The 13,105-nt window shown below is 41.9% G+C and overlaps 1 protein-coding gene across 1 annotated transcript; it reads right to left on the bottom strand.

Moving 5' to 3' along the window:
- Positions 1-7,028: 7,028 nt before the first annotated feature.
- LOC121546209 (ankyrin repeat and SOCS box protein 15) lies at positions 7,029-12,942 on the bottom strand. Its single transcript, XM_041857302.1, has 13 exons — positions 12,869-12,942; positions 12,600-12,681; positions 12,448-12,500; positions 12,147-12,275; positions 11,834-11,992; positions 11,425-11,531; positions 11,150-11,288; positions 10,753-10,924; positions 10,155-10,315; positions 9,591-9,735; positions 8,934-9,201; positions 8,474-8,627; positions 7,029-8,266 (listed from the first exon to the last, which is right to left on the bottom strand). The coding sequence occupies exons 2-13, from the start codon at positions 12,677-12,679 to the stop codon at positions 8,091-8,093; spliced, it is 1,743 nt and encodes a 580-aa protein (XP_041713236.1). The 5' UTR covers positions 12,680-12,681; positions 12,869-12,942; the 3' UTR covers positions 7,029-8,090.
- Between the last annotated feature and the right edge of the window lie 163 nt (positions 12,943-13,105).

The following is a 13,105-nucleotide window of genomic DNA, read 5'->3' as shown; positions in this document are numbered from 1 at the left end:
ACCCCCACATTTGTAGCTGATTTAAAAATATATATATATTTAAAAATGCATGTTATTTTGGCATTAATACGTGTCACATATCAGTTTGCAAACAATGTAAAAAATAAAGAAAAAATCATTGAGTTAATAAAGCCGAATACAAATGGTCACTTTTTTGCTTTCTTGAATAAGGCAGCTCCAAAATGCAGCTGTTTCATCCTAGCTCAGTACTTTCTGTGGTGGTGGGCCAGCCAATGGAAAATACAGCGCATAGGGGTTGGTGATGTTCTCTAGTTGCGCCGCGATTGGCTCAGTATTCTGTCACTCATGGGGACACTACATCAGCGCCAAATCTAAGGGTAGAGCTAGAAAATTCAAGCCCCTTGAGTGCTGCCATAGAGTTACATTAGAAGTGCCCATCCAAGAAGGCTCAAGGTCATTGGCCACAGATAAAATGTTATATCTACAGTTGCTTTGATTGGACTGATCATGTCAACATCATACTTTCAAAATCTTAGCTAGCAGTCATCATCATGAATCAAGTCAACAATCTACTGGCAAATCCTTTTTAATCCTTGTCATATGAAGATAAATAATGAAGAGAAATTATAGATAAAATGTATCGTGCTCATCTGCCATTGGACATAAACATTACACAACAAATTGGAAATCTCAAATTCAACAATGAGTGGTTAGGAAGGAATCAGTGGCTAACTGCAAGCATTGCAAAGCAATCACTAGCCTGCTATTCAGTGGAGTGGGTGTGTGGTCCCAAGTCTGGGCTTAAGGGTCTCTTTTCCAAGCTTAAAATGGTAAACATTCAACATTGGCCATGCTGTCAATGCAGCATGATTTCTGCCGCGCTCAAAACAACTGTTAACTCGGAACTGGGAAATCTGACTTCAGTGAGTTCAAGACAACTGGGAACTCTGGAAAAAACTTGTTCTGACTGGGAAAATACGTTTTGAACGGTCATCCAACTCGGAATTGTAAGTCATCATGATTTGACCTTGTTTTTTTTTCAGAGTTCCCAGTTGTCTTGAATGCACCATAAATCCAGAGAATGCCAGACTTTGATGACAAAGTGTGATGACAAAATTTGTCCACGAAGGACCGCCGTCCCACCTTCCTGTTCAAGTGAGCACAGCACAACAAGGTGAGTCCAAAAATGTATTGTATGCTGCTGCATAAATGATGTAATATGCCAGGATGATATGTATACTGTAGCTAAGAAAGTAATACTAAGTGTATGTTGTGTAGTACGCTGTTAGTAGCCCATGTGCCTCACCCTAATCATTTGGTCTATTTTCCCCTCTTAATTTTGCCTACTGTTCTGACTTGGTGGTGCACATGTAGCCTATAACCTGTTTTAGAGAAATGTAATCATTATTGTAAGAGCCTTTCATTGTCCCCTTTATTTATCCTACGGTTCTGACTTGGTGCACAGGGAGAATACGGTAAGAACGGCCCATGTTCTGAATTCTGTCGCTGTACATTTCAAAATGCTGAACAAATAGTTATATTGACTTTGTCCGTCCTAGCTCGCTCATTAATGTCTTAATCGAAATTGCGGATTGCCTCTTATCCGCTTGTCGTCCCCTTATGCCATAGTTTGTACATCTCAATTGTCAAACAGCCATATCAGCTATGTTTTTTTTGAAGGCAGTAAATTAGGCTAAATTAACTGTTTCGCTGCCAGACAAGGCTCCGCTGATAGCCAGGTGTAGCAGTGGTAAGGTGTTGGAACTGCTGTTGGGACTCTGCTATTGGGACAGCTTTAGGCCCTAATAGTTTGTGTGCACCGTTTGTCACCGTTATAGTGCAATTAATGTATTGTTTAGTGTTCTGTTGTGGCTTTGCTGGCATGCATCCCACCTCAAAAAAAATGTGGTTTGCCCCACCAAGATTTACATGCTAAAATCGCCACTGTATGGAGCAGACTAATGTATAATGTGGAAGTAGATCTGTATCTTTTAGTGGGCTTTGATTTAGTCAAATGGTTCCTGAAATACTGGTAATAACAATAGATGATTGCGTCAGTGGGCTTATTTCAAAGAGGGTTATGTTATCATTTTAGGCTTGTCAGAGTAGAGTGGAGGAGCTTTTCTGAGAGCTGGCAGACAAGGCAGCGGGATGCTCTCTATCTCTCTCTGCTATACACTGCTGGCTTTGGGCTTTTAAGCAGACCTCTTTATACGTCACCACTCTGTCTGACTGAATGAAAAATAGTATTTGGTTGGAGAACAAAAACGGTCTGTTTATCTATGAAGCTTTGTAGAAGCTCTTCCGTTCTGTCAGTCTAAATCTTCTTGCTAACTCCTAACTCTCAAAGTCCTCCTGACTTCAGAGTCTGGAATGGCTCTTTGATGTTGTGGGCGCAATGCGTCGATAATGAAGGAGGCTGTGCTTTTACTGGTTGGTTCTCCTCTGTGTCTTTCTCACTCAAACACCAATAGGCACAGCCACACAGCCCCAGAGTTCCATCCCCTTCCATTACAACTGTTGGATTTTCAAATCAAACCCGTTGCTCAATTTCTGAGAGAATATGGCATTAACAAACGGCCTCCTTTCCAGACTGGTGTGTCACAGCTCTCCCTGAGCTGTCACATTGGTCACGTCAGCCAGGCTAGGGTGATAACTCTCTTTGGGTAAAGGGCTTGTTACTCTTGTTAAAAACAAATCTGCCTCGCTCATCTCTAAAAATAGATCTACATTGATCCTGTAGGTGCCCATGTCCAGAAATCCAAAATAGGGTTGACATGCGTAGATGTATGATGTGTTCATACTGTTTCAGGCAGTGGGCAATGATGTGGAACCTATAAGACCTTTCTCGACATCTATTTCTAGGGGACATCATTTTTCCCTAGGGGACAATACATTTTATTGTGTTGTGTAATGACACCCTGAGAGGCGCTACTGTGAGCAGATCCTTGCTCTTCTGCTGCCCTAGGTGAGACCAAAAAATGCCACCTGCAAAAGTAGACTAGTCCCAGTAAGCAAAATTACGTTGAAAAGACATTTAACATCCAAATGTATATCACTGCGCTTTCAACCATTTAAAAGCACAGCATAGTTTAAATGGGAATCAAATGTCATATGTTTTGTTTATTTATACAACATATTAATGTATTTTCACTGTGCTTCATCTAATAGCAGAACCAAATGACCTGGATTGCAGTTGAACTTACATTAAAAGTACATGGTGCAAGTGATAAATGTCGTTCGAGATTCTGCACAGATTATTAAAGCAATTGTGAAGATCTCCACAGACCTGCGACAACCTATACATGCTATCTTGAACATGCACGCTCTATGTGATTACATAAGTAGAACTGTATAGTTCCAGTAACCTCAAAATGTGGCCATAGATGTGTTACTCATTTTAAGGTTGAATGTTACATTAGTTTGTAAGATAGCCTTAACTTTAGGCTATTGACTATATTTTAAAAGTAATATTGAATTGTGTTTAGATGGCAACGCAACCAAATATCAACATTTGAAGGAGATTTATTTTCTGCTTGGATATCCTAGCTCAGTACTATGAATAATTCACGTCTCCATCTCAACCAAAAATCACAGATAAAGAATAGGACTAAATCAAATCATATCACACTTTAAACATTTATTTAGTCCTATTTATTGTACTTAGATTTTTGGTTGAGATGGAGATGTGAATCCAACATATCAATCATTAATTTGTAGACAAACTGGAATTAAAGCCAGACTAATTCAGTGGCACAGATGGAACTATCCAAGCAAAATATATATCACCTTCAAATGTTGATATTTGAATGCGTTGACAGGCAAACACAATTCAATATCACTAAATATCATTACAGTTAAACCGGAGCTTGAAATGCTAGGCCTATTGAATTCTGGGTTGAATTGAAACAACAGCTGTTCATGACTGCAAATGCTATACAGGCCGAAATAGCTACTAGCTACCATTTTCTATTAGAATGTTATTTTTAAGTAACACTGCATACTCCATAACCCCTGAAGGGGCACTGACTGACTGGACTGTCTATTTATCCTACTTTTTTTCACAGAACAAATGTCAATGAAAAACATAATATATGTTCTGTTAAACCTACCCTTTGGAATGACGTCAATAGCAACAGTGAATCTATTTAGTTTTTAAGTGGAGATTTTCCAACAATCACTCTCACGATAGCACATTGGTAATAGTCAGTGACAAATAGCTGGGCTGGGCTTGGTTAAAACCCTGGATGGGAGACCAAAGGGTAGTTGTAGATAGATCAATTCTCCAGGAGGAGGTGCTGCCCAGCATGTTTTTTTCTTTCTGATAATGTTTAAGATCTGACGTTGTTTTAAAGGTACAAATTCAACATATTTTATACAAGGTTTGTCTATGTTGAAATTTGGTTAACATGATGACATAATCCTGTGGTTGACATTTCACCCTCAAAACAACAGTTGATGACTTTTTTCAAATCCAATGTATTTTCCACATAGATGCCATGTCACAATACATTGACTATTACGTTGAAACAAGCATGTGAATTGGATGACAATCATTATCGTATTATACTTCTTTCTCTGAGACCAGGTTGCTTGTTGCGTTGTAACAACAAAGGAGAATTATGTGGAGATTTTAAGTTGGTGGTTAGGTGAACTAATGACAAAGGTTAGGATAATTTATGTGAAAGATTAGGGGAACAAAAACGACAAAAGTTGGGCGAATTTACATAGCAGGTTAGGTGAATTGGGTTAAGTTTAGAATAAGGGTTAGGGGAAGGATTAGCTCAAATCCTACAGTTGTCTCCGACACAACTCGAACGCGCAACCTCTGGATTGCTAGATGGTTGCGGATTACACTCACCCATCCTCCTTGACCAACTTCCCTACTTTAGTTTCTGTCTCAAGTAACTAGACCATTAGTAGGTATCATACGTCTTGGCGGTGCTAAAAAATGCCTAAGTATGTTTCGTATGGCTCTGAGGCCAGGCTGTTTAGGTAGATAACCAAATACTTGTAGTACTCATAGTCCTCATAGTATTCTCTTTGGTATGACCAGAGAGAAGGTCTATGTCAGGGTTCTCCAAACCTATTCCTGGAGAGCTACCGTCCTGTAAATGTTCACTTCAACTCTAATCTAGATGGCTTATTCATCACAAAACCTTTTGACCGGTAGTGTACGTGTCAGCAACCACAGCTAATGAAGTCATTGAAACCCTTAACAAGGAGTTGCAGTCAGTTTTGGAATGGGTGGCCAGTAATACATCTCTAAAACTAAGAGCATTGTATTTGGTACAAATCATTCCCTAAGCTCTAGACCTCAGCTGAATCTGGTAATGAATGGTGTGGCTGTTGAACAAGTTGAGGATACTCAATTATTTGGTGTTACCTTAGATTGTAAACTGTCATGGTCAAAACATATAGATTCAGTGGTTGTAAAGATGGGGAGAGGTCTGTCCATAATAAAGTGATGCTTTGCTGTTTTGACACCACACTCAAAACAAGTCCTGCAGGCTCTAGTTTTGTCTTATCTTGATTATTGTCCAGTCAAGTGCTACAAAGAAAGACCTAGTTAAGCTGCAGCTGGCCCAGAACAGAGCAGCACATCTTGTTATTCATTTTAATCAGAGGGCTAATATAAATACTATGAATGCCAGTCTCTCTTGGCTAAGAGTTGAGGAGAGACTGACTGCATCACTTCCTCTTTTTATTGGAAACATTAATGTGTTGAAAATTACAAATTGTTTGCATAGTCAACTTACACACAGCTCTGACACACACACTTACCCCACCAGACATGCCACCAGGTGTCTTTTCACAGTCCCCAAATCCAGAACAAATTCAAGAAAGCGTACATTATTATATAGAGCCATTATTCAAATCAAATCAAATTTTATTTGTCACATGCGCCGAATACAACAGGTGTAGACCTTACTGTGAAATACTTACTTACAAGACCTTAACCAACAATGCAGTTCAAGAAATATAGTTAAGAAAATATTTACTAAATAAACTAAAGTAAAAAATTAAATAAAAAGTAACACAATAAAATAACAATAACGAGGCTATATACAGGGGGTACCTATACCGAGTCAATGTGCTTCTATGGAACTCCCATCTCATATTGCTCAAATGAAGAAAAGAAAAAAAGACACTTCACTGCACAATGCCTCTCCCCTATTTGACCTAGATATTTTGTGTGTATGTATTGATATGTAGGCTACAGTATGTGAGCCATTTTTAAATGTATGTAGTTCTGTCCTTGAACTGTTTATTAATGTTCTGTGTTATGTCATGTTTCATGTTTTGTGTGGACCCCAGGAAGAGTAGCAGCTGCTTTCGCAACAGCTAATGGGGATCCTAATAAAATACCAAATGCTACATCTAGCACACATGATTCTAATAATTAGCTGGTTGATAAACTGAATCAGGTTAGTTACAACTGGGATTAGAGCAAAAGCCTACAGGAGGGTAGCTCTCCAGGAACAGGGTTGGAGAGCCCTGGTCTATGGTATGACTAGCGGGTAGTGTCCACTCCACTGTGTCTCTCCGGGCGGCAGGCTGGTGTTGACAGGGCAGGAATGCTGCTGTTCAGATAACAACAACAACAGGCTGACAACGCTAGAACTCTCTCAACATAACTCTACGTTGGACCATGCTACTCTAGTCTACCTTCCGCTAGCTGTGCCTTCACAACAGAACCCATGTTTGGTTCAGTCAGTTAACTGGGGTGTTCAACATTTCACTATTTGATCTGAATACAGAAATTGTTCAGCTACTGTAAAGGCCCAAGGCTTGGTTGGAGTGGAGGATACAGTGCATAGGACTATAGTCATGTGCGTGGATGCGGATTGTAACATTGCCACCCAGTAGTGTTTTAGGGTTACTCGATTCTGCTTTGGAAAAACAGCCTAAATCCTAACATCTATTTTGGGAATGTTACGAGATCTGGCTCATACCCTCTCTGTGTGCCAGGGAGAGTTGAGCTGAGAGGTATACTACAAAGTAGGATCATTGAGTTAGCCAGCTAACTCCTAAATATTGTGAAATTTTTAATTTTAAATTTAATTTTGAAATAGGCATGGTCTAATTGATTCAAAAACCCAAAACACATACAATATCTAAGTTTAGCTTGCATAATAAACCAGAAAATGAATAGTTATTTCTGGTTGTTTATGAAAGTTAGCTGGTTAGCTGTATTCTGCTTTGTAGTATACCCCTCTGGTCTCAGTAGCCTTGTTTATACCTGGTGCAAACATGCATCCTGTCCTGATCTTGTCAACATTCAAATTTTTAGACATTCGTCTACACATTCTTTCAAAATACTATGTATTTATTTATTTTCAGACTCATATTGATGCCATAAGTCAATGTTCCCACTTGTCAATGCTGAAAATGATGATTTAAATGGTTTCACTGTCCAGATCTGTCTCACTTGCGCGCCTGACTACCTCTGGAGGTGGTCAGGGAAATCTGATCAGAATCAGAAAAATGTGGGCACAATCAGAATGTGGACAAGATCAGCACAAAGAATGCATGTTAGCATCAGGTATAAACGGGGCTAGTGACAACACAGTCTCAGATTTAGAGCTCCACAACTAACTCACAGAACTTTGAGAGTATAATATGGATGAGCTGTTGTCTAGATCTCTCTAGATTTAAGCCCTGGTCTTATGAGTCAGGTAGGTGTCAGGGTCACTGTAAAAGTCAACAGTCCATTGCAGCAGAGTCATTCAGGCCAGTGTCCAGTGAGTGTTTAGCCCTACGTATAAACTGAATGAGCTCTCAGAGAGTTATTTTTAGTCCTGACCTGCTTTTCCCATGGGAAGACCTTGAGGAGTAGATCAAACTACATGTACTGTACCATACTGCAAAGCTGTGCTGTCTAATGTATGCAGTCTAGTAGAAGTAGTAGTACTATGTTAAAGACTATTCAGAGAACATAAATCAATGTGAAAATAATTGTAGTTATTACAAACATTACATCACAAGTACACTTGCCATACTTGATATAAGCATAAGTATACGAGCTAAAGCATTATTCATAAGAAACAGCATAATGTGAATGATCAGTTATGTCTTTGTTTCCTTCTTTTTTTTCTTCTAAATATGTTTTCATTGAAATTGTCCAGTTATGAGTGTGAGGCTGCCGACCCACCATACTCGTTGTACTCCCTGTAGGTGAGGTAGTGTTTGAGTGTCGGGGGGAACGGTACGGCAGCCATGACTTCAGGGTCATTCAGTCTCCTAGGGGTCATCTGTCTCCTAATGACCAAACGACACTGGTGCTGCAGGGACCGCGGGTTGTCTGGGGATACACACACATGGACGGACACACACACACACACACACACAAAAAGTCAGGTTATTCTGTACATGATGATGGCGAGATGATCTGTAAGATATTTCAGTATTTGCATTCCCACTGTTTTTTGTCCACTATAGGCAATTGATTATTGTATTTGTGATTATAAGAGGGAGTGGATTATGATTATTAGCAATGATGCTGCATTACCCAGAATGTCACAGATGTCTGGCCACTCTTTCTGTTTCTCCAGGACCCGTAGGAGGTTGGGGCAGATACGTGGGTGTCTGACGTAGTCCAGAAGCATCTGTACCACACTCCCCGCCAGGTTGACCACCGACGACAGGGAGATTATTTCACAGAACTGGAGCAGAGAGCGAACAGGACAGCGAGACTGACATCAGAAGGACAAGTACTGGAACTGGACAAGGTATTAGCTACACTTGCTGTTATGTTCTAAGTTAGACAAACACATTCTACATCAGCGGCGGCCAACCCTGGTCCTAGAGGACCACAGTGTGTGCAGGCTTTTGTTCCAGCCCAGAACAAAAATACAGTACCTGCCTCCCTCCAGATCCAGGACTTACCTACTTCCTCTATTCTAAATCAAAGATTGGGGGCCAACTCCTGGTCTACTGGAATAGACCAAGAGTTGGCCTACAGGACTTACCGAGGCTCTGTAGTCCTGGTTATAAAATAAAGTTCTTCTATGGTTATGGTGGTAATCGACCCAGGAGTCGCAGTCCATATCCTGTCCGTTGCCGTGGTTACACAGGAAGCACTTGTCTACGTCGTAGCCGTTGTTGAGCAGCAGGCGCAGCATCATGTGATCTCTGAGACAGTACTGCAACGCGGTGGGAAACACTGTGTCACTGATCATTCTGAAGTAGCAGTTGACCTCGGCACCACTGGACAATAGCAGACGCACCAGATCATACCTGGGGAGGGATGGGATCGGGTTAGACAGGTGATGTCATAGAAGAGACCAGGAAGTAGTAATACATGGACACTAGGTTGAAGATGAAAGGTTAAGACAACGTCATAATTCCAAGCAGAAGCGTTAAAAAATAAACAAATTCATGGGACCTAGCATGGGAGCCAACAAACTGTTCCAATAGATAGAAGTTGGTGACATCACTGCTGTGCTCCATTCAGTTTCATTTATAGCTATTGCAGAGTTAGTTTGTGAAACATGGGCTACTCTCAAGTAAGGAAAAACCTTCCCTGACGGAGACATGAAGACTTGCGTTATCCCAAAGCTAACACCTAGGCTTAGTTCAGTGGTCTACCACGGTCTTGAGTTATCCATTCAGATACGGTCTCATACCTCCCAGCGCGTACAGCCACCAGGAAGCAGCGTAACGGGTCCAGGTCAGTTTTGGCACCGGCAGCCAGCAGCATCTCTGTGCAGGTGACATCACTGTTTGATACGGCGAAGTAGAGCGGACTCCGCCTCATGTCCCCATAGTTCTCTGGTAACACAGTTATAACAACATGATCAATTGATCCATTTTGTTTAATTCTTATCCAAAACATCTTACATTTAACACGTTTATAATAAGAAGCCTATATGCAGGGCCGGCCTCAGGCATAAGCGACATAAGCGGTTGCTTAGGGCCCCCTGCCGCTAGGAACTCAGTCTGGGTTGAAAGTCAGAATAGTAGAATACACAAGGTGCAATTTTGTAAATGTGGTTGTGCATCAGCAGTTTTTCTCTTGTTATGTCAGTCACTGACAGTCACTCAATTAGCCATGTCACACAGGAATCAACCTCACAACTTTGGAGTTACAAGCACCTGCCACTTGGGCAGGGCTCCTTTATAAAAGAGATTGTGTGTCCATGTGTGTGCCCAATTGTACTACCTGGTTTGTGTGTGTCCATGGATTGTACCTGAGATGTGTGTGTCCAGCTGAGTGTTGACATCGAAGCCTTTCTCTATGAGCAGCTCCAGACAGTCAACATGGCCGCCATCTGCTGCAGAGTGGACTGGGCTCTGGCCAGACAGACGGATGGCTCTCTTAGTGGTGATGGGGATGAAGGTCCTCAGAGCACTGGGACAAACACAACATCATAGATCAGATTGTTGACTATACCATCACTATTGATTATGTTGTTGAAATAGGATCTAGACTATGAACTGAACAACTGCTTCTAGACCCAGGGATGGACAATTCCTCAGGGACAACACTTTCTAAGAACTGGATAATCAGATAACTCTCTAGCCAAATACATGTCTTGATCAATTGATTGCCACAAAGACCAGCACGCTCTCCAGTAGCTGTACAGTACATCCCTGTTCTAGACTGTTAGTAATATATGCCATTTAGCAGACGCTTTCATCCAAAGCAATTTACAGTCATGCGTGCATACATTTGACATATGGGATATTTTACGTCCTTGGAATCTAAACCCACAATTCTGGCGTTGCAAGGGCCATGCTCTACCAGCTGAGCTACAGTGTCCCACGTAGTAAGAGTGAGCCACTCACAGGATGTGTCCCTCATAGGCAGCTCTGTGTATGGGCAGCTGGCAGGCCAGACTGGCTATGTTAGGGTTGGCTCCAGCTTGCAGGAGGAGGTCTATGCAGTCCAGGTTCCCTGAGCCGGCTGCATCGTACAGAACAGTGTCTCCGTTATATGCCTTGGCATTCACGTCGCCACCTGGTGGGGAAGGAGGACGATTAACCCTACTGTAGTCCTGTAGACTTGTGTTCAAGTCAAACGTTTACGTATAACTGATATTTACATTAAACTATTTTTCAGTTCCTTGTAATTGTATTTTTGGCTATTCTTCGAGAATGTTTATTTGCCTTTTGTTTTGACAATATATTTTGAAAATGTACATTATTCATCAAGGTCAATCTAAGGCCTCTGATTGGCTCGTACCGTTCTTTATGAGTATATCCAGGACCTCGGCGTGGGCGTACTCTGCTGCGATGCCCAGCGGGGTGACATTGTGCCCATCTACAGCTGTCACCTTGGCCCCATGTCTTAGCAGAAGCACCAGGATGGCACTGCAGCCCACCTGGCAAGATATCACGCACACTTTTTAAGGAAAAGGGAATTACAATAAAACATTGTTTTTTATGACATGTTTTGGCATTCCAGCACCTTGATGAGGCAGTAATATAAACAAGACTACCGGTGTAACTCCAACTCACCTTTGCTGCCTCGTGAATGGCCATCCACTTCTTCAGACACACCTGTTCCACGAAGGCCCCACAAATGATCAGAGTGGACACCATGTCATATGATCCCTGTCTCACCGCTAACACACATCAACACAGGACAACACATAACAAAACAGCACATGCTTGCTTGATTGACAACATAGAACATGTGGTCCTCTGTAGCTCAGCTGGTAGAGCACGGCGCTTGTAACGCCAGGGTAGTGGGTTCGATCCCCGGGACCACCCATACACAAAAATGTATGCACGCATAACTGTAAGTCGCTTTGGATAAAAGCGTCTGCTAAATGGCATATTATTATTATTATTATTATATTATTATAACAGTGCTTGAATACAGTATAGTGCAGTGACTGTGTGTGTGTATGAGTGTGTGTGTTACCGAGCAGCAGTGGGGACTCGTTCAGGCTGTTGGTTTTGTGTGGAGACGCTCCATGCTGCAGTAGAGTCCTGACGTTCTCCAGCAGACCCTCTTGAACAGCCAGAATCAACGCTGTGTCCCCGTCTGCAGTCACATCCTCCACAGTCACATCAAAGGAAGCTGCAACAATAATGGGAATTAAACACATGTATTAGGTGCTTCATTAGTACCTAATATCCCAGTGGCAGAGTGTTATAGAAGCAGTACTGTAAGTGGCTACTGGTATTTGAGGTACTAGTTGTGCGGTACTGCTGGTGGTATGTGGGCCTCTCACCCAGCAGGACCTGATTCAAGACCTGTTCCTGGGACTGCAAGGCGGCTCTGTGTAGGGGAAGCCACCCTCTGCTGTCCCTCTCTGTGAATGCCTGCAAACCAGAAAGCTCCTGCAGGGTACACACATCACCTAGGGAGAGACACCACACAGAACCCTAGGTTAGGGTTATGGCTAGGGTTATGGCTAAGGTTAAGGTTGAACCCTGATGTGGACATAAAACTAGGGTTAGGGGTTAATGGCTGAAGGGCAAGGGTTGGGCTAGGGCAGTTTCAAAGGAATGGTCGGTGAGGGGTAGTCCTACCTTGCTCGATGGCAGTCACTATCCTCAGATAGTCACCACTGACTGTTTGTATGCTGTTGAGAAATGGGTAAACTAAGTCAGGGAGAGGTAACATACTTATTGTGAGATGTGCAAATAATACATGGATGTAATCTTCTCCATCTTCTGAATACCTGTCTATTGATGAATCTCGAATACTCTCTCGAATGGCATACTCAATGAGCTCCTCCTCACATCTATCGACGTCCTCCATTCCTACAGAGAAATAAAGAAGAAACACCATGAACCTGAAAAACACGTCACTGCAGTCTGCATAGATCAACAGACACTTCCTAAACTATAGGCATACAGACAGGAATGACATTGCAATGATAAGTTGAAAGGTTTTAAAGCCCCTTCGTTACTATCAAATATCCCAATGAATGGGCAACTCCAGTCTTACCTGTGAAATATCTAGTGAAAGTCCCAGTCTCCGAAGGTTTGTTGGCTGCAAAGAAAGTTTTATGTTGGTGTTTGCAGGAGTAAGGGGATATTTTTAGACATGACCTGCTTGTAATACCAGCCCCACGCTCTGAAAATGCCTGTCACGCTGTCACATGCAGTGTTTCACTATCACACTACAAGTTTATCATAATAAGATTTAATTTACTATAGGAGACATACAGTATAGACAGGCTGT

The sequence above is a fragment of the Coregonus clupeaformis genome, unplaced genomic scaffold (assembly GCF_020615455.1).
Source record: "Coregonus clupeaformis isolate EN_2021a unplaced genomic scaffold, ASM2061545v1 scaf0070, whole genome shotgun sequence".
Classification (NCBI taxonomy): Eukaryota; Metazoa; Chordata; class Actinopteri; order Salmoniformes; family Salmonidae; genus Coregonus; species Coregonus clupeaformis.
This window is presented reverse-complemented; position numbering and strand designations above follow the sequence as displayed.